The 22,348-nt window shown below is 42.6% G+C and overlaps 1 protein-coding gene across 3 annotated transcripts in view; it reads left to right on the top strand.

Moving 5' to 3' along the window:
- Nucleotides 1-22,348, top strand: part of virma (vir like m6A methyltransferase associated) — a 133,538-nt gene that overhangs the window by 92,324 nt on the left and 18,866 nt on the right. For all 3 annotated transcript variants that reach the window (XM_067979251.1, XM_067979253.1, XM_067979252.1), the window contains exons 19-21: nucleotides 2,928-3,088; nucleotides 5,159-5,255; nucleotides 17,827-17,993. In XM_067979251.1, the coding sequence (XP_067835352.1) occupies nucleotides 2,928-3,088; nucleotides 5,159-5,255; nucleotides 17,827-17,993 (425 nt within the window). The remainder of the gene's footprint in view (nucleotides 1-2,927; nucleotides 3,089-5,158; nucleotides 5,256-17,826; nucleotides 17,994-22,348) is intronic.

Here is a 22,348-nt window from a genome sequence, read left to right on the forward strand (position 1 = left end):
CAGAGTTAATCTGATCACTTTCCTGGAATGGTTCCCTGTGACGCCATCATAGGAACTTAGGAATTGTTAGATGATAAAAGACCGAGGTTTGCCTGCTACAGTCCTGGTAGTTGCATGATACAACAATAATGAAGTTGTTGACTAATCATGGCCATCAATCTCTATCATTTAGTCTACAACAGACCCAAACATGAGGCATGGACAACCCCCATTGGTGGAGAGCTTTGGGAACCATAGTTCCAAAGTCACTTATTCCTGGCAAGCATGCTACACTTACAACATGTCATGTCTCAAATAACTCATATACTGTATCCCAAAATATTATTTTCTGAAAGAAATCTATCTTAATTTGCATTTGAATGAATCAGCACTATCTGTTTCCACCATCTCCCTAGGGAGCCTGTTCCATAGATTTACCACTCGCTCATTGAAATAATGTTTCTGCAGATTAGTTTCAAGTGCAGGCCGTGTCCTCTGGTTCTACTATTATGGACAAGGTGAAACAGCTTGTCATAGTCTATATCATCTAGTCCCTAAAAACAGCAATCATATCCCCTCTTAACCTTCTCCTTTCCAGTGAGAACATATTCAATTTGCGTAAATGTTCTGACATAATCCAGTCCCTTCATCCCCTGAATCATTCTGGTTGCTCCCTTCTGCATCCTCTCAATAGCTGCAATATCATTTTTGTACTGCGGCGACCAGAACTGTACACCGTATCCTAAGTGCAGTTGCACCAGTGATTTATAAAATGGCAGCATTGCCTCACTATTTCGGCTCAATATTGACATTTCAATACATCTCAACATCTGATTTGCTTTCCTCACTGCCACCGAGCATTGTTGCGATAACTTCAACATATTGTCAGTCAGGAACTCTCCCAGATTTCATTCTTTTACCATGCATTTTATTTTCTTTCCATTTAGGTAAGTCTCTTCCTGAATTTTTGTCCCCGTGAGAAGCACTTTGTATTTCTCTACATTGAATTTCATCTGCCTTCTGTTTGCCTGATTCCCAAGTTCATTCAAATTCTCCTGTAGTTTATCCTGTTCAGCTTTTCAGTTTACATCGCCTTTGTTAGCTTTGTATTTTGAATGTGGTGGTGTATTATCTTTATACCACAAATCACTCAAAGTACTTCTGAAAACACTTTTTTCCTCAGTAACTGAAATTTCTCGTGTCCAAAATAAGGTTTTAAACAAAATATTTAAAAAGATACATATTTCACAATAGCATGATTAAATTTATCCATTAAATTATGTTTATGACTTTTAATACTTTAATTAAATCATTTACTTCAAGGATTAAACCTCTCCCAAAATACTGGGCGTTGACAGTATTTTTACTCAAAGCTCAAGCTCTCTTAGCTGAATGCAGATTGCGCAATCTGAGCATATGCAGCATGCTCAATTTTCCATGATCCATCCAAAATATTTAGTTAGTTGAACTGAATATTTTTCTTTAGCCTCTAGCATAAATAAAAATACATAGAAGTTACAACACGGAAACAGGCCATTCAGCCCAACCAGTCGGTTTGGCGTTTATCCTCTGTTCCCATATCGCTTCAACCCCTTTTCCTTCCTCCACCTGTCCAATCTAATATTGTGCATCTGTATGCATGCACACGCACATGCCATGTGAGGACAGGACAAAACCCTCTACCGTCAAATAGTCTATTGACATTGTCTAGGCTCCCATATAGAGATATAGAGAATGGTGCTTTTGTTGAGGTATCAGTGGGCTGCTAGTACATTTTTTTTTTATTACTTGACCATATATCAGCTTGAGTCAGTGCCTTCAAGAAAGGAGAGAAGAAAATTGGAAGGTGGCGGGGGGGGTGGGAAATTAAAATTTCCTGCTTATAAATGGCACAGAACATGAATTTCACAATATGCGCTAGACCCTGATCAAGAGGAAAGATAAACAATTTGTTCCCATTGCATTGTCAGTGCCATTATTGCACTGGCCACTTGGAGATTTGAGAGACTGCTAGTTCATTTCTTCAGCTATATAGAGGATCCCAATTAAAGGAACTTTCTGGCACATGCATTCGTGACCCAGAACACACAGTTGTCCTTCCACAGAAATTCTTTCAATAATTTTTAAGGTTACTATCCTATAAAGATCTTCATATGACAGATTTTTTAAATTACAAATGCATTTTTCAATTTGGAGACATTCTTATTTAGCAAAATAAATATTTCACTACTGTTTGGAGTTCTCTCCCGGATGACCTTACTACATTAACCTTTTGACTTCTGAATTTCCTTTGGAAGAAACGCTCCAAAAGAAAGGCTCACAGCTGAGATTCTAGTGAGACTTATCGCAGTTTATTTAGGTTTTTAAAAAAGCAGGTAAAACACAGCCTGACACACAATTTACCTTATTATCCCCAGATATGCGACCATTATACTCATCCCATGCTAATTTCTGAGTCCTATATTACTCAAAAATGATATTGGGTTCTGTGAAAATGCACCGAGACCAATATTATCCTGACTTAAGTGCTGGCTGAAAATACCATTATATTCTTATACTAACCCCTTAGCATGAAGGGCGTTTACACGATGGACTCCCATGTTATCCTGTTTCAGTTTTGAATGACAGAGTCTGAAACTGAATGTATGTTTGGAATGAAAACATTTCAACTTTTTTTTTAACCTAAGAGTTTTGAGGATGGTTGAGATGATGTTTACAAAAATGAGCAGTACATTATAGCCTAGAAATGGCCACATTTCCATTTGTGACACAATTTTCTGTGACTTGTTTATAGCAAATATGCAAGAGAAATATTCCAAACTAAACATTTTTAACCTGTATACTGTGAATAAAATAGTCTTGATTTTAGCTTAGATTTTTACGACAGTCCTCCAGTGCTTATGTGTTAAGATGGCAGACTTGTAATTTTCTTTTTCTTTTTGGCGCAGGAGCTGTGTAAAGAGGATGATAGTTTTGACTCTTTACTCGAAAATGTTGTTGGATTGCGACAGATGTTAGAAACAACTCCAGATGTATTGACGGTCACTGAGCAGGATGTGGAGCCTGCCCTTCCATCCTCTGAGTCGCTTCCAATACAGTTTAACAAAAGGTACAGAACATATCTTTAAAACTATCACTTTTGCTGATTAAATTTCAGTTGCTCAGTATGTTTTGTCATAAAGTCGTGCATAGTTTTTTTAAAAATGAAATTTCATTTCTTGCTGGAATGGTGATGATTTAAAGACAAGCAATCGAGTCTATTTTCCAAAGCTGAGAACATGTTTTGAAACCTAATTGTGTAATGCAAAATAAGCATTACAAATATTTTCTATTCTTGGATAATAAGATTATAAACGGGATAGAGGAGCAAAGGGATCTAGGGGTACCGATACACATCACTAAAAGTAGCGATGCGGTTAATAAGGCTAATAAAAAAGGCAAATCAGCACTAGGGTTCATTTCTGGAAGGATAGAATTGAAAAGCAAAGAAGGTATGTTAAACTTATATAGAACCTTGGTTAGACCACACTTGGAGTATTGTGCACAGTTCTGGTCTCCATATTATAGAAAGCATCTAGATGCATTGGAGAGGGTGCAAAAAAGATTCACAAGGATGATACCAGAACTGAGAGGATACCCTTATCAGGAAAGGCTGAACAGGCTGGGGCTCGTTTCTTAGAAAAGAGAAGGCTGAGGGGTGACCTGATCGAGGTGTTTAAGATAATAGGGTCTGATAGGGTAGACATCGAGAAAATATTTCCACTTGTGGGGGAGTCTAAAACTAGAGGTCATAAATTTAAACTAGACGCTAATAAATCCAATAGGGAATTCAGGAGAGACTTCTTTACCCAAAGTGTGGTAAAATGTGGAATGCGCTACCACAAGGAGTAGTTGAGGCGACTAGCACAGATGCATTTAAGGAGAAGCTAGATAAGCACATAAGGGAGAAAGGAATAGAAGAGTATCCTGATAGGATTAGATGAAGTAGGGAGGGAGGAGGTTCGTGTGGAGCATAAACGGCGGCATAGACCAGTTGGGCCGAATGGCCTGTTTCTGTGCTGTAGTTTCGATGTAACCCGATGAGCCACTCCCTTGTGAAGCTCTAAATTTGTAATAGTGTCCTAATAGTCCAGTTATACTGCATAGTTTGTATTAATTAGAAGCAATTTTGATGTTACATTGTTTCCACTTGTATAATATAATTCAGGTGTGAAGTCACCTGAATTTCAATGAGGCAAGTAGTGTGAGATCAGTAATCGCTCCAAACCTGTTACTTCAATACCAGAGGTATTCACTGTTTGAACAAATAAGTATTGCAAGAAATCAAGAAAGAAAGAAATAAAAGCATATTGCAAGTGATAACTGTCTAAGCACACATGGAGATTTTGCTGCTAATGAAAAATATTGTTCCAAGCAGGTTGCTAACTTAAAACTTAAAACTTAAATATTCCGAAATAGGAACGAATGAACTGGCTTCAAACTGGATCGGCTAAACTCGCTGAAGTCTATTTAATTTGGATTCAAAACAGAACAGCTAAAATGGAAATTTCTTAATCACAGCTTGCTTGTTGGCCATTATTGAAATAATAGTGTTCTCATCAAACAGGACTGTACATTTAACAAACTGACCTCTTGGAACTGAATTACAAGCTAGTATATGATTCTTCACCATGTTTTTCACTAGCTGTTCAAGCAGGAAAAAGAAAAAATGGCTTGATTTAAAGTTTTATAAATTGTCATTCTAATTTTAAGCCGACGTATATTATTAAAGCTAAACTCGTAGCAGTTTCACAAATTATTCTTGTGGGGAAAAGCTAACTGAAGAGATAAATTTAATCATTTAAAGTAAATCTAAACTTGTTCAAATTGGGATTGTGATATTCCGAAATAAATTGAAGTTGCTGTAAAATTTTTCCCTGAGGTATGCTTTTTGCATTATATAGCAAAATATAATGCAGTGTCACAAGATTTCATTCAAAAACGATCTTTTACAGGCTTGTAAACCTGAGTTGTGTTTTACTTGTTTCCCAGAATCTTGAGTCAAATTTAAAATAGCACTTGAGAATTTACAAGTTCTGAAAAAGGAATATTCTTTGAAGTATAAACGTTAAAAGATTTGTTCATCAGCCAGAATTTATATTTCTAGACTGGACAGAAAAACATTTGTTTTTTATTCTAGGACTGCATATGTTTTGGCAGATGTTCTGGATGACCAGCTCAAGACACTCTGGCTTTCCCCATTCCAAACTGAGGAGCTTGACACAGATTTGGATATGGCAAGTGCAAAAATAAAAAGTGTATATAAAACAAATACAATTTTTAATGTAAAAACTTTGGGAGAGAGACAGAAAATGTACATGCATACGAAGACACATATACACTTGGCAATGTGAGAGATGCCAGTGCTGAGAAATGGAACATTTTCCTAATTTCAGCATTTTTTTTCATTCGTTCATGGGATGTGGGCGTCGCTGGCAAGACCAGCATTTATTGCCCATCCCTAATTGCCCTTGAGAAGGTGGTGGTGAGCCACCTTCTTGAACCGCCGCAGTCCATGTGGTGAAGGTTCTCCCACAGTGCTGTCAGGTAGGGAGTTCCAGGATTTTGACCCAGATACGATGAAGGAACGGCGATATATTTCCAAGTCGGGATGGTGTGTGACTTGGGGGGGAACGTGCAGGAGGTGTTGTTCCCAGGTACCTGCTGCCCTTGCCCTTCCAGGTGGTAGAGGTTGTGTGTTTGGGAGGTGCTGTCAAAGAAGCCTTGGCGAGTTGCTGCAGTGCATCCTGTCGATGGTACACACTGCAGCCACTGGGCGCTGGTAGTGAAGGGAGTGAATGTTTAAGGTGGTGAATGGGGTGCCAATCAAGCGGGCTGCTTTGTCCTGGATGGTGTTGAGCTTCTTGAGTGTTGTTGGAGCTGCACTCATCCAGGCAAGTGGAGAGTATTCCATCACACTCCTGACTTGTGCCTTGTAGATATTGGAAAGACTTTGGGGAGTCAGGAGGTGAGTCACTCGCCGCAGAATACCCAGCCTCTGACCTGCTCTTGTAGCCACAGTATTTATGTGGCTGGTCCAGTTAAGTTTCTGGTCAATGGTGACCCCCAGGATGTTGGTGGGGGATTCGGTGATGGTAATGCCCGTTGAATGTCAAGAGGAGGTGGTTAGACTCTCTCTTGTTGGAGATGGTCATTGCCTGGTACTTGTCTGGCATGAATGTTACTTGCCACTTATAAGCCCAAGCCTGGATGTTGTCCAGGTATTGCTGCATGCGGGCATGGACTGCTTCATTATCTGAGGGGTTGCGAATGGAACTGAACACTGTGCAATCATTCCCATTTCTGACCTTATGATGGAGGGAAGGTCATTGATGAAGCAGCTGAAGATGGTTGGGCCTAGGACACTGCCCTGAGGAACTCCTGCAGCAATGTCCTGGGGCTATGATTAGCCTCCAACAACCACTACCATCTTCCTTTGTGCTAGGTATGACTCCAGCCACTGGAGAGTTTTCCCCCTGATTCCCATTGACTTCAATTTGACTAGGGCTCCTTGGTGCCACACTCTGTCAAATGCTGCCTTGATGTCAAGGGCAGTCACTCTCACCTCACCTCCGGAATTCAGCTCTTTTGTCCATGTTTGGACTAAGGCTGTAATGAGTTTTGGAGCCGAGTGGTCCTGGCAGAATCCAAACTGAGCATCGGTGAGTAAGTGCCACTTGATAGCACTGTCGACGACACTTTCCATCACTTTGCTGATGATTGAGAGTAGACTGATGGGGCGGTAATTGGCCGGATTGGATTTGTCCTGCTTTTTGTGGATAGGACATACCTGGGCAATTTCCCACATTGTCGGGTAGTGTTGTAGCTGCACTGGAACAGTTTGGCTAGAGGCGCGGCTAGTTCTGGTGCTCTGTCCTGGTAATGCTCTTTAAGTCTTCAGAGCAGCATCACATCAGTGTTCATTTTTCTATTTCCTTTACCAGTTGTGCTTTTGATGATTCTAAGTGAGTCTGCCAGTTTATGGGTAATTTTGTGATTTAGCTTTGTGCCGACTACGAACTAGACGGTCTCACGGTGAAAATCTCCTATCTCTCATTCATCTCTGCTGGATTGAAACTCAGATCCTCCATGTGTAGATTCATATTCATGATACTAGCCAGTCCCCCAGCATTATGAAGTGATAATAGCTTGAACTCATCACATTTCTTATCTAGAATATCAACTAGATTTTTTTTGCAAACGAGCAATTGAAAATATGCTTTTTTCTGCTTTTCATTTTTAAAACCAAAGACAGTATGGGATGCCCTGAAAACTGAGTTGTGGTACTGAGCAATAATCAGGAAGAACTCTGCTCTGTGCTGACCTCTGGACTTATTTAGCCTATTAATGCTAACATGCTATAGGAAAACATTGTAACCCAGCCAGTACCCTTTTAATATTGTGCAACAAGCTTATGTGGTGATGGTACTTTTTTTTATTCTCACTACCATCACCATTAGAACTTCAGTCTAGTGATGCACCACTCTAAATATGATTATCTGTACATCGCCCAAGTATGGTAGGACTAAATCAAAAATTTTACTGCTGAATGTTTTCACAGTTCAAGTGAAGATTTCACTGAAGTTTCAAATGTCTGCCATTATGCTTTCCTATTGAGTAAACAGTCCAGCTATGCAAATATTTACCATGCCCACCAATACACTCCACTAAAGTCCTAGTGCCAACTCTTGTTGCATTATTGATGTGAGCCATGGCAAAGGTGAGGGTGCTACAGTTATCCTCATTGTCCTTAGGCGAGGGAAGGGAAAACAAAACGAGGGTTGACGAACACTGCTGATTGCTATCCAGTGACCCCTGCTGGAAAGTGCGTGCATGTGAATTTTGGGTTTGGCTGTGATGTTCCCCATAGTCAAACAGGCTGCTTGACACATAATGAATGGGCACTTAAGCAAGGTACTGGACTGCTAGCACCCATGGGGTTTCACCCCAGTATGAGTCACTGCCTTTAGGTGAGAAGAAAATTGGATGAAAAAGGTACAGTGCAACTGCTCAATATTCTTCTGCAAATAATTGCCAAAATAAGATTAGTTTAACACTGGCTTAATCAGTTTAGGATTACCAGCATGTAACTGGTGTTACTGAAATGATTTATGTAAATTAGACATTAATTTCTGTGAAACTTCTTTTCTTGTTTTCCTGTTTTTCTATTTTAAACCCCTCTGGTTTCTGTTCACCATTTCTTGAACAAAATAAATAAGGCAGTTCCCTGGCCTCTGCAAATTATGCTTTTGATTGATGGAGCCACCTCTAGGCAATCAATTTTGCTACAGTGAATGAACAAACAAGAAGTGTTTTATAAATACATAAAAAGCAAGAGGATAACTAAGGAAAGAGTAGGGCCTATTGGAGACCAGAAAGTTAACCTATTTGTGGAGGCGGAAAATGTGGGTATGGTTCTTGATGAATACTTTGCGTCTGTCGTCACAAGAGAACATAAGAACATAAGAAATAGGAGCAGGAGTAGGCCAATCGGCCCCTCGAGCCTGCTCCGCCATTCAATAAGATCATGGCTGATCTGGTCCTAACCTCAAATCTAAATTCATGTACAATTTCCTGCCCGCTCCCCGTAACCCCTAATTCCCTTTACTTCTAGGAAACTGTCTATTTCTGTTTTAAATTTATTTAATGATGTAGCTTCCGCCGCTTCCTGGGGCAGCAAATTCCACAGACCTACTACCCTCTGAGTGAAGAAGTTTCTCTTCATCTCAGTTTTGAAGGAGCAGCCCCTTATTCTAAGATTATGCCCCCGAGTTCTAGTTTCATCCATCCTTACCGCATCCACCCGATCAAGCCCCTTCACAATCTTATATGTTTCAATAAGATCGCCTCTCATTCTTCTGAACTCCAATGAGTAGAGTCCCAACCTACTCAACCTCTCCTCCCCGGGATTAACCGAGTGAACCTTCTTTGTACTGCCTCGAGAGCAAGTATGTCTTTTCTTAAGTATGGACACCAAAACTGTATGCAGTATTCCAGGTGCGGTCTCACCAATACCTTATATAACTGCAGCAATACCTCCCTGTTTTTATATTCTATCCCCCTAGCAATAAATGCCAACATTCTGTTGGCCTCCTTGATCACCTGCTGCACCTGCATACTAACTTTTTGATTTTCTTGCACTAGGACCCCCAGATCCCTTTGTACTGCAGTACTTTCCAGTTTCTCGCCTTTAAGATAATAACTTGCTCTCTGATTTTTCCTGCCAAAGTGCATAACCTCACATTTTCCAATATTGTATTGCATCTGCCAAATCTCCGCCCACTCACCCAGCCTGTCTATATCCCCTTGTAGGTTTTTTATGTCCTCCTCACTCTCTACTTTCCCTCCCATCTTTGTATCATCTGCAAACTTTGATACGTTACACTCGGTCCCCTCCTCCAAAATCGTTAATATAGATTGTAAAGAGTTGGGGACCCAGCACCGACCCCTGCGGAACACCACTGGCTACTGGTTGCCAGTCCGAGAATGAACCATTTATCCCAACTCTCTGCTTCCTGTTAGATAACCAATCCTCCACCCATGCCAGAATATTACCCCCAATCCAGTGATTCTTTATCTTGAGCAATAATCTTTTATGTGGCACCTTGTCGAATGCCTTCTGGAAGTCCAAATACACTACGTCCACTGGTTCCCCTTTATCCACCCTGTATGTTATGTCCTCAAAGAACTCGAGCAAATTTGTCAGACATGACTTCCCCTTCGTAAAGCCATGCTGACTTTGTCCTATTAAATTATGTTCATCCAAATGTTCCGCTACTGTCTCCATAATAATCGACTCCAAAATTTTACCCACCACAGATGTTAGGCTAACTGGTCTATAATTTCCAGCCTTCTGCCTACTACCCTTTTTAAATAAGGGTGTTACATTAGCAGTTTTCCAATCTGCCGGGACCTTTGCCGAGTCCAGAGAATTTTGGAAAATTATTACCAAAGCATCCACAATCCCTACTGCCACTTCCCTCAAGACCCTCGGATGTAAGCCATCAGGTCCAGGGGATTTATCCGCCTTGAGTCCCATTAATTTACTGAGTACCAATTCCTCAGTGATTTTAATCGTATTTAGCTCCTCCCCTCCCTAGAGCCCCCTGTTTGTCCACTGTTGGGATATTCTTAGTGTCCTCTACCGTAAAGACTGAAACAAAATATTTGTTCAGCATTTTTGCCATCTCCATGTTTCCCACCATTAATTTCCCGGTCTCATCCTCCAAGGGACCTATGTTTGCCTTAGCCACCCTTTTTCTTTTTATATAACTGTAGAAACTCTTGCTATCTGTTTTAATATTTTTTGCTAATTTATTTTCATAATCTAGCTTCCCTTTCTTAATCAATCCTTTAGTTACTTTTTGCTGTCTTTTGAAGACTTCCCAATCTTCTATCCTCCCACTAAGTTTGGCTACCTTATATGTCCTTGTTTTTAGTCGGATACTATCCTTAATTTCCTTACTTAGCCACGGATGGCTGTCATTTCTTTTACACCCTTTTTTCCTCAGTGGAATATATATTTTTTGAAAGTTGTAAAATAACTCCTTAAATGAACACCACTGCTCATGTACCGTCTTACCCTTTAATCTATTTTTCCAGTCCACTTTAATCAATTCCGCTCTCATACCATCATAGTCTCCTTTATTCAAGCTCAGTACGCTTGTTTGAGAACCAACCTTCTCACCCTCTAATTGGATATGGAATGTAACCATGTTATGGTCACTCATTCCAAGGGGATCCTTAACTAGGACATTATTAATTAATCCTGGCTCATTACACAGGACCAGGTCCAAGGTTGCTTGCCCCCTTGTAGGATCAGTTATGTACTGCTCAAGAAATCCATCCCTAATACACTCAATAAACTCTTCCTCAAGGCTGCCCTGCCCAATTTGATTTGTCCAGTTAATATGATAGTTAAAATCCCCCATAATTATCGCTGTTCCATTATTACATGCCCCGACTATTTCCTGATTAATACTTCCAGCAGAGATGCAACTATTAGGAGGCCTATATACTACGCCCACTAGTGATTTTCTCCCCTTATTATTCCTTATCTCTACCCAAACTGTTTCATTATCCTGATCCTTTGTCCCAATATCATTTCTCTGTATTACAGTGATTCCTTCCTTTATTAACATAGCCACCCCACCTCCCCTTCCTTCCTGCCTGTCCTTCCTGATTGTTAAATACCCTGGCATATTTAATTCCCAGTCGTTGTCACCCTGCAGCCATGTTTCTGTAATGGCCACAAGATCATACCCATACGCAGTTATTTGTGCCGTTAACTCGTCCGTTTTGTTACGAGTGCTACGTGCATTCAGATAAAGAACTTTCAAATATGTTTTGTGACACTTAGGGCTCGATTTTCGCGTTGGGTTTCCAGCGGGGGGGCCCCCGAAAATCCCGATATCCGGTCACGTGACCGAATCGCGTCGAAATCCCGGCCACTTCCGGGTACCGCGCTCACGTGCGGGGCTGTGCGCGCAAGCCCCGCTGGTGGGAATCCCGCAGGCAATTAAAGCCAGCGGGGTTCCACTTGAGTGTACTTACCTTGCTTGTTGAGGTCATTTAATGAGCTGAAGCAGCTGTCAAAAGAGGAAGTGTGGGATTTTAGGTTCAAGGCAGTGAGTTTCACGCACTGGGGGAAACAGTCTCTCTCCAACCAGGCGTGTTGCAGCCAGCAGCCTGTGGCAGGTGCCAAGGTGCACTCCACGGGGGAGAGCCCTCACCCACGCAGGAGGCCACCGCGTCACATAGGGCAACCCCTGCCCTCCACCACCCCCCGCCAAGCCAGAGGACAGACCGACACGAAACCGCAGCCCCAGTCCGAGGAACCACCCACCTACCCTGCACAACCCCTCAGACCAACACCTGCCAGATGGGTGGTGCGTGGACACCCTCGGAGGACGAACAGCATGACCAGCCCCAGCAGCCTCGCAGTCTACGCCGTCCGCCGCAGAGACGTGGAGCCCCCCAACACGGTGTTGTTGCACGCCCACCTGCACAGCAGGAGGGAGGGCTACCGCAGGGAGAGACGCATCGCAGAGGGCACTACCCTCGCCACAGGGTCCACAGACCGAGGCGCAGCTCCCCGTACCTCTCCGAGCAGCAGTGCACAGGGAGGTGCAGATTCGCTCGACATGTAGTCGTGGAGATCTGCAGGCTCTTTCATGCCGAGCTGCTCCTGGCTGGCCCCAGCACCAACTGCTTACCTGTCGCTGTCAAAGTCACCACTGCCCTCCACAACTTCTCCTCCGCATCCTTCCAGGGTGCAGCCGGCTACACCGCCGATGTCTCTCAGTCGTCTGCGCGGAAGAGGCCTGCAAATACACCTGCACCTACTCTGCAGTAACACGATGGGTGGCATCAGTGGTGGGTCCTCATAGTGATACCCAGGAGCGGGCATTATTGGACACAACGGACAGGATTCGCGGAGACATGGCAGTGGTGGTGTCAATATAATGTGTGCTGTTTGTTGCTCTGAAATTCAATATAGGTAACACCCAGGACAAACCCTCAGACACCCTTGTGCACCCCCTTCATGCTCACGACACGTTTGCCTTACGCTGCCTACTGCACATATGTGATGCATGCCCTGTGGCTGCAGCACAGGTGGTGGCAGGTTGAGTGAGGCTGGCCGTGAGGGAGATGCACGAGAGGGTGAGTATGGGATGGAGCAATGAGATTGTATGAGGATTGGGTTGCGTGTTAGTGGCAGGATGAGTACTGGCGAGGTGAGTAGGTGGAGGTAAGATGAGGATGGGGTTTGAGTGGGTATGAAGGGTGATGTGACAGAGTAGTGTTGGCGGTGCCGAAGGAGATGTGGGGTGGGGGCAGTGCTGTGGCAGCCGGAGTGTAGGGGAAAGACTTCGTGTTCTCACTGTGGCTGACCTACTGCGGTCATTGCAGCGCCTCCTGCACTGTATGCAGGTGGGCGATATGTTGGTGGCGCAGGTGACCCCCTCTGCCACCTCGAGCCAGGCCTTCTTGGTGGCAGAGGCAGGCCGCTTCCTCCCGCCCGCCGGGGGGAAGATCTGTGTCCTCCCCCTCCTCCTCACCCCATCTGATGATACCTGGGGTGAGGCATCATTAAACTGGGAGCAGCCTTCCCCCTGGGCTGCTCCATGCTGCAATTTGTTCCATTGGTTGCAGCATCTGTCAGTGGAGGACTGCCCCTTTAACTAGAGAGCCTCCAGCTGACAGATCGTACTGCGCATGCGCAGCCCGCCCGACGCGCAGACCAGCAGCGTGGACCCCGGAGGAGCAGGTAATTGATTCCAGTTAGTGTGTTGCCTGCTACGATCGCGCGGGCAACCCACTAATTTCGCCGAGCGTGTTGACCACGCTCCTGAAACCCAACCCGCCGGAAACCCACAGGCCTGCTAAATTCGAGCCCTTAGTTCCTGCTTTTTCCTTTTTTAACACTTTACCTTTTACTCCATACCTTCTGTTCCTTCCTGACACGCTTTCCTCTGTCTCCCTGCTCAGGTTCCCAATCCCCTGCCACAGCTTTGATGCTGGGTTAATTGCCTTACGCCTTCTAGTTTTTATTTTATCTGTCGTGCCTAAAGTACACTTTCTTTCCGCTGCTCTTCGCTTTTCCCTTTCACTTGTTCTTGAACAACTGTTTGTACTATTTGTATTGTAAATTTCCCCTGGGTCTTCCCCGCTCTTGCTGCTCTCAACTTTATTCCCTTCTGACTCCCCACTCAGGTTCCCATCCCTCTGCCACTCTAGTTTAAACCTTCCCCAACAGCATTAGCAAACACCCCCGCGAGGACATTGGTCCCGGTCCTGCTCGGGTGTAACCCGTCACGCTTGTACAGGTCCCACCTTCCCCAGAACTGGTCCCAATGTCCCAGGAATCTAAATCCCTCCCTCCTACACCATCCCTGCAGCCACGCATTCATCCTGTCTATTCTCCTGTTCCTATACTCACTAACACGTGGCACTGGTAGTAATCCTGAAATCACTACCTTTGAAGTCCTGCTTTTTAATTTATCTCCTAACTCCTTAAATTCACCTTGCAGGACCTCATCCCTTTTTTTACCTATGTCATTGGTACCAATATGGACCACAACTACTGGCTGTTCACCCTCCCCCTCCAGAATGCCCTGCAGCCACTCCGTGACATCCTTGACCCTAGCACCAGGGAGGCAACATACCATCCTGGAGTCACGTTTGCGGCCGCAGAAACGCCTATCTGTTCCCCTTACAATTGAATCCCCTATCACTATAGCCCTGTCACTCTTCTTTCTCCCCTCCTGTGCAGCAGAACCACCTGTGGTGCCCCGAACCTGGCTCTTGCTGCTTTCCCCTGATAAGCCATCTCCCCCAACAGTATCTAAAGCAGAATATCTGTTTGAGAGGGAGATGGCCCCAGGGGACTCCTGCTCTACCTGCCTAGTCCTTTTACTCTGCCTGGCAGTCACCCATTTCCTGCAGAGATAGTAGTTCAGGAGGAGGAGTGTGAAATATTGGATGGGATAAACATAGTGAGAGAGGAAGTATTAAGGGGTTTAGCATCTTTGAAAGTAGATAAATCGCCAGGCCTGGATGAAATGTACCCCAGGGTGCTAAGAGAAGCAAGGGAGGAAATAGTGGAGGCTCTGACCATCATTTTCCAATCCTCCCTGGCTGCAGGTGTGGTGCCAGAGGATTGGAGGACTGCTAACATTGTACTGTTGTTTAAAAAGGGAGAAAGAGATAGACCGAGTGATTATCGGCAGGTCAGCCTAACCTCGGCGGTGGGCAAATTATTGGAAGCGATTGTGAGGGACAGCATGAATCATCAGTTAGAAAGGCACAGGTTAATCAAGGACAATCGGCATGGATTTGTTAAGGGATGGTTGTGTCTGACTAACTTGATTGAATTTTTTGAGGAGGTAACAAGGAGGGTCGATAAGGGTAACGCATTTGATGTCGTGTAAATGGATTTTAACAAGGCTTTTGACAAGGACCCACATGGCAGACTGGTCAAAAAAGTAAAAGCCCATGGGATACAAGGGAAAGTGACTACTTGGATCCAAAACTGGCTCAGCGGCAGGAAGCAAGGGGTAATGGTGGACGGCTGTTTTTGCGACTGGAAGGCTGTTTCCAATGGGGTCCCGCAAAGCTCAGTACTAGTTCCCTTGCTTTTTGTGGTATATATTAATGATTTGGACTTGAATGTGGGCGGCTTGATCAAGAAGTTTGCAGATGATGCAAAAATTGGCCGTGTGGTTAATAGTGAGGAGGAAAGCTGTGGACTGTAGGAAGATTTCAATGGACTGGTCAGGTGGGTGGAAAAATGGCAAATGGAATTTAATCCAGAGAAGTGTGAGGTAATACATTTGGGAGGGCAAACAAGGCTAGGGAGTACACATTAAATGGGAGGATACTGAGAGGTGTAGAGGAACAAAGGGACCTTGGAGTGCATGTCCACAGATCCCTGAAGGACAGGTAGATAAGGTGGTTTAAAAAAGCATATGGGATACTTTCCTTTATTAGCCAAGGCATAGAATATAAGAGCAGGGAGGTTATGCTAGAACTGTATAAAACATTGGTTAGGCCACAGCTTGAGTACTGCGTACAGTTCTGGTCACCACATTACAGGGAAGATGTGATTGCACCAGAGAGGGTACAGAGGAAATTTACAAGAATGTTGCCAGGACTGGAGAATTTTAGCCATGAGAAAAGATTGGATAGGCTGGCGTTGCTTTCTTTGGAACAAAGGAGGTTGAGAGGAGATTTAATTGAGGTGTATATAAAATTATGATGGGTCTAGATAGAGCGGATAGGGGGGACCTATTTCCCTTAGCAGAGGGGTCACTGACCAGGGGGCATAGATTTAAAGTAATTGGTAGAAGGATTAGACGGGAGCTGAGGAGAAATTGTTTCACCCAGAAGGTGGTGGGGGTCTGGAATTCATTGCCTGAAAGGTTGGTAGAGGCAGAAACCCTCAGCTTGTTTAAAATGTACTTGGATGTGCACTTGAAGTGCCGTAACCTACAGGGCTACGGACCAAGTGCTGGAAAGTGGGATTAAGCTGGATAGCTCTTTTTCGGCTGGCACGGACACGATGGGCTGAATGGCCTCCTTCTGTGCCATAACTTTCTATGATTATATGAATTGTTTTCTTAAATTACAGTTCTATAACTCTCATAATTTGGAAATGCGAATATAAAATTACAAGAATGCTAAAATGACTGGGTTATTGGTGCTTAACTGGAAAAGAAATGTCAATTCATAAATACATACAACATGAATCTCATATGTACAATGTGTTAGTATATAGTCAGCATGCCATGGTACTATGTGTTATGTTAGAATCATAGAAAGGTTACAGCACAGAAGGAGGCCATTCGCCCCATCGAGTCCGCGCTGGCTTTATGCAAGAGCAATCCAGCTAGTCCCACTCTCCCGCCCTTTCCCCGTAGCCCTGCAAATTTTTTCCTTTCAAATACTTATCCAGTTCCCCTTTGAAGACCATGATTGAATCTGCCTCCGCCACTCCCTCAGGCAGTGCATTCCAGATCCTAACCACTCGTTACTGGTACTCGTATAATTCCTGTACATCAGAAACACCTAAAGTATATTGAATTTACACTGTATATCGGTGTGTGTTGAAAATTGTTTGATAGGCAAAGATCTTAAGCAGAATTCAAAAGTAAAATACTGTGGATGCTGGAAATCTGAAATGAAAACAGAAAATGCTGGAAATACTCAACAGGTTAGGCAGCATCTGTGGCGAGAGAAACAAAGTTAACGTTTTAGGTGGATGGCTCTTCCTCAGAATTCATGTTGATTCCAGGTTGATTTAATTTGACGTGATAAAGATCATACTGGTGGTTGAGTTCAGTCAGTCCCAGATGATGTAAATATGGTATAAATCTTTCTTAGAACCTTGGTACAGTGGTGTGAGCAAATTAGGAATTATCAATTTGTTTTCATTAAAAATGTTTCTTTCTGCTTTCATTGAAAATAGTTGAGAGTACTGAAGGATATACCTACCTTGAGAAATTACTTAATCTTTATACTTGTAGTGTTTTGTTTTTGACTAAGCAAAGCTGCTACTGATGTAAGAAACTAAAGGCAGTTTGTTTCCTCACACTGTGACCTAAGGGTCCTCCTGAGTGCTGTCAGTTTTAACCAGACTGTCGGTATAAAAATACATGCTAAAACCTTCCAGACTTTTTTCCATTTGCTCATTGTTATCCTTTTCCAAACTGATAGAGAATATATTTTTCTTCCCTCTGTGCCACCCTCACTTGGTTGGAAATGTGCCGAAACCCTATAGAATTCAGTGTTGGCTGGTTGGGAGAAGGAGTCTCCAAATGGTAAATGCACTGAATAGGTGTTACAGTTGGCTTCAGTGTCTCTGGTTTAAGAGGGGGAAGAAAAAAAAACAGCCATCAGTGAACCCCCTCGAAAGTGTGTGTGCGTGTTCATGTCTAATGAACAGGATGATTGGGCAGGGTGATGACTTTTGTGGTTCAAATAGCCTACTGATTTATCTGACTAGACTCACAGGCATGACTTGAGCGAGATACGGAGAGCATACCCCAGCGGAAGTCAATATACTGTCCTTCAGAAAAAGGGAAAACATTGGGAGATGGGGAAAGAGAATAGAGGAAGGCAAGAAATGGGGACCATTTCAAATGTTCCAGCAGTCTTCCAGGGTTCTGGTTAGTTTGACTCCTAATGAGGATTATAAGTACATTAAAGAATAGAATGTTTAAATTGACATTTAAATTCTTGTATACTCTTTTATAAGCCATGATTAGGTATCATGCACTCATCAGTTTGTGGTAATGTTCTTTGTAGGTCAAGGTAGACTTGATTGACCTAGCTGAGAAGTGCTGCTGTGATATGGACCTGAAGGCAGAACTGGAAAGGTCGTTCCTTTCAGAACCGTCTTCTCCTGGTAGAGCCAAGGTATCAAAAGGTTTTAAACTGGGAAAGCACAAGCATGAGACCTTCATCACCTCCAGGTGAGATGTCAAAAGTTGAAGCTATTTGTTTGAGCCACAAGGGAAAGAAACTAGAAAATGGTTTGATTTTTCTATTGGTAGTCATGTATATTTAAGAGAATTATGCATATACTGTATGAATATAAAACGTGCTTAGAATTGCTATGATAGTTGGTTCTAACTGGCTATCTGTTTCTTTACAGTGTTGTGCCAGTTATACAGTTTCAACACATTCACATCTCTATTCTCATAAATACACCCTTTTAACTCTTTAAAAGGCTTTTATTCCACTAGCCATTTTGGACAGGTAACTTCATTGTCAAAATGAAATTCGCTGTATCAAAAATACATGACTTAGATTGTAACAAAACTGCCCTATTTATTGGATCTGGCCTCCCTCAGCAATCTTATCAGATTTCAGTATTATCTATTCCACATTATTATAACTTGTAGGGAAAATAATTCTTTCCAATCTTAAATTTTATTTAAGGCTGGGTAATATTATCCTCCTGTCCTCTGGTTCTCTATTCCAACATTAAATGCTTCCACCTACATTATCGTTTCTTCTGAGTTGTGATAATTTGATTTGTTTAGGCCAGGAGTACTCATTACATGGGGCCAATTTTGGCTCTTGGCCTCTGTTTGCAGCCTTTGGGAGAATCTGGTGATGACCTGCAACCTTCCCATCTTGAATAAAATCCTGCATGCAACTGAAAATATTATCATGTTGCATTTTGACTAGGAAAACACAATATTTTATTGTTTTTATGGGCAGCAGTTTGAATTTTCAAAAAAATACACACCCCCTCCCCTTTTAAACAAATGTAAGTTTTAATTTTTTTTTATTTTACTCCCATAACTTCATTTTTTTTCTAGAAAAGAATGTTTTTCTTTACCAACATTATAGGTATACTTTAAACCTTTTTGAAACAATCATCATTTCAACTGCTGTTATGTACCTTGCAATCAACTGCTATTAACATTCTAGAGCAATGCCACTTGAAGTTGATATTTAGGGTTTTGACCTCAGGTGCTATTACTGAATAGGAAAAAGAAACACATTAGAGGGAAATGTAGCACAAAACACTTGAATGCTTTTGTAGAAAACATCTGTGCAGGTGCTGGAAGAATATTTGTGCTAAAGAGTACCTTCATTCACCTGTTTACATTTCTTGTTCAATCTAAAGAAAATCTTTGCCCATTTAAACTTCAGGCCCTCCTTCACTGCATCATGAAAAAATAACTGGCTCTAATTTTAAATGTTTTATTCCTAATCCAAACCAATATATTCAAGCAATCTCCTTTTTTATGTTTACACTGTGTCTCCCCATCTCCCCCCTCCCCCATTTTCTTGGAGGCATTGACCACACTGTGGAATTGTTCCATGTGTGCCGACAGCACTCTAGTACCTTTCCCAAATTGCGGTGAGCCTGAACGATGTATGTTGGAAGGCTATTTGACCATGAGGATGTCAGTTGAGCTCAATCCTGTCTAAACCGAGCAACAATTTCACAGTCGAGCCCAACAGCCTTTCCAGCAAGGGTCACTGGTTATCAGTTGGGAGTGGGAACTATGGCTCTTTCTTTCGTTCAATTCTTCCCCTTCCTCTCTTCCTAACTTCCTCTAGATAAGGCGACTGAGAATGTGCTTAGTTGTCATCTCAGCTGCAAGGAGGCCAGAGATTTCATAGTGTCAAAGACAGACTGCACAGGAGGAACCCTGTGCCAATGCTAGGTCATCAACTGGAACTATCTATTCTAATCCTGTTTCCCTGTCCTTTCCATTTAACCATTTTTAATCTTCCTTTACAACACTTAACCAGTTCCATTTTAATTTGTGTTATTCTTTGGCTCAATAGCCACTTGTGGTAAAGCATTCCATGTTCTAATAACCTTTGTGGAAACATTTCTTTTCTAACTTTTCTCTTTGTTGTTCTAGTGATAATTCTGATTCTATGTCCTCCTGTTGCTGATCTGCCAACCAGCAGAAACCATCTTTGACTACCTTTCAAAAACTTTTCATGATCTGGGGAACCTTTCATAATTTAATTCCCCCTTGGCCATCCCTGTGCATGACAAAGTCGTCTCAGTTTTTCAAATCTTTCTTCATGACTATTGCTGCTTATTCTTGTTGTTAGTTTAGTGAGTCTTTGCTGTACATTTTCTATGGCCCAGAACAGCATGCAGTACTTCACCTGTAGTGCAACTGATGTCTTATACAAAGTCAACATCACTTCCTTGCTTTTATTCTACGGCTCATGTATAACCCAGAATCCCATTTGCCTTTTTTATGGACTTTTAAACCTGCATTGGCACCTTTAAAGATCTTTGTATCTGTACCTGTAGATCTTTCTGTTCTACCCTCTGTTGAGAATCTTGCCATTTAGGGTATACTTCCTTTCATTGTTCTTTTCCCTAAAGTGAATGACTTCACATTTCTATGCATTAAACTGCATCTTTCACTGCCTGCCCTTTCTTTTAGCCTGTCTATATTTTCCTGCATTCTTCCTCCATGCCACCCTGCAGTCCTTCGGCACAATTCTAATTTCCAAAGATTTAAAGATTAGTACGTCCACCTTCTCCTTCTCAACCTCCTGGGATTCTGAGATGCATACCATCTGGGTCAGATGACTTTTCTTCTTTTGAGACTAATGCCTTTTTAAATGCACATTCCTTCCAAATATTTATCTCCAGTACTGGTTCTTCCACATCTCCCTCAGGTATTCCTACCATCCCACTTTCGGCATCCTCTGTAACCGCTGATGTGAGATTTTTACGCATCACTGCTCGCGATCTCAAGTACAAGATGGCTCCTTTCACCTTGAAGTAGTCTCATCCTTTCTTTTAATTATCTTGGGATTTCCCCACAGAGGGAGTAAAAAAAATTAAAGGCGATTTTGTCACTTAGCCGTAATTGCATAAATTCTAGGGCCAATTCAAGGCAGCGTTAGAAGGGGTCTGTGAGCCTATTCTCTTAGTTACATGGTTGCAAGAACCGGGTAGAAGGAAAGGGTTAAAGGAAGTTGTACTTCAGGGATCAGTTAGTTGGATTAAAATCAGACCAGTGTAATCCATAACATACTTATACCAAAAGCGGTGCTCTTTCACTTGAAACCTGAGTTTAAAGGCAATCAACAGTGATACAAACATACGAATTAAGAGCATGAATAGACTTTTTGGCCCCTCGAGCCTGCTCTGCCATTTGATAAGATGATGGCTGATCTGATTGTGACCTCAACCCTACTTTCCCATCTACCTACTATAACCTATGCCTCCCTTGTTAATCAGGAATCTATCTAACTCAGCCTTAAAAATATTCAATGACCCTGCCTCCACCGCTCTCTGGGGAAGGGAGTTCCACAGACTCACAACCCTCAGAGAAAAAAATTTCTCCTCATCTTGTTAAATGGGAGACCCCTTATTTTTAAACTGTGGCCCCTAGTTCTAGTTTCTCCCACAAGGGGAAACATCCTCTCAGCATCTACCCCTTCTAGTCCCCTCAGGATCTTATATGTTTCAATAAGATCACCTCTCATTCTTCTAAACTCCAGTGTATACTGGCCCAACTTGTCCGATCTTTCCTCATAAGATAACCCCCTCATCGGTCGAGTGAACCTTCTCTGAATCGCCTCCAAAGCAATTATGTCCTTTCTTAAATAAGGAGACCAAATCTGCACACAGTATTCTAGATATCTCACCAATGCCCTGTACAACTGTGGCAAAACATCTCTACTTTTATATTCCATTCCCCTTGCTATAAATGACAACATTCCATTTGCCTTCCTAATCACTTGCTGTACCTGCATACTAACTTTTTGTGATTCATGTACGAGGACACCCAGATCCCTCTGTACGTCAGAGTTCTGCAATCTCTCTCCATTTAAATAATATACTGCTTTTCTATTCCCCGTGCCAAAGTGGACAACTTCACATTTTCCCACATTATACTCCATCTGCCAAATTTTTGCCCACTCACTTAACCTATCTATATCCCTTTGCAGACTCCTTATGTCCTCTTCACAACTTACTTTCCTACCTACCTTTGTGTCATCCGCAAATTTAGCAACCATACATTCAGTCCCTTCATCCAAGTCATTAATGTAGATTATAAATAGTTGAGGCCCAAGCACTGATCCCTGTGGCACTCCACTCATTACATCTTGCCAACCTGAAAATGACCCATTTATGCCTACTCTCTCTTTCCTGTTAGCAAACCAATCCTTTATCCATGCTAATATGTTACCCCCTACACCGTGAGCTCTTATTTTGTGTAGTAACCTTTGATTTGGCAACTTGTCAAAAGCCTGCTGGAAATCCAAGTACACCACATCCACAGGATCCCCTTTATCCATGTTGCTTGTTATTTCCTCAAAGAAC

The sequence above is a fragment of the Heptranchias perlo genome, chromosome 3, assembly GCF_035084215.1.
Source record: "Heptranchias perlo isolate sHepPer1 chromosome 3, sHepPer1.hap1, whole genome shotgun sequence".
Classification (NCBI taxonomy): Eukaryota; Metazoa; Chordata; class Chondrichthyes; order Hexanchiformes; family Hexanchidae; genus Heptranchias; species Heptranchias perlo.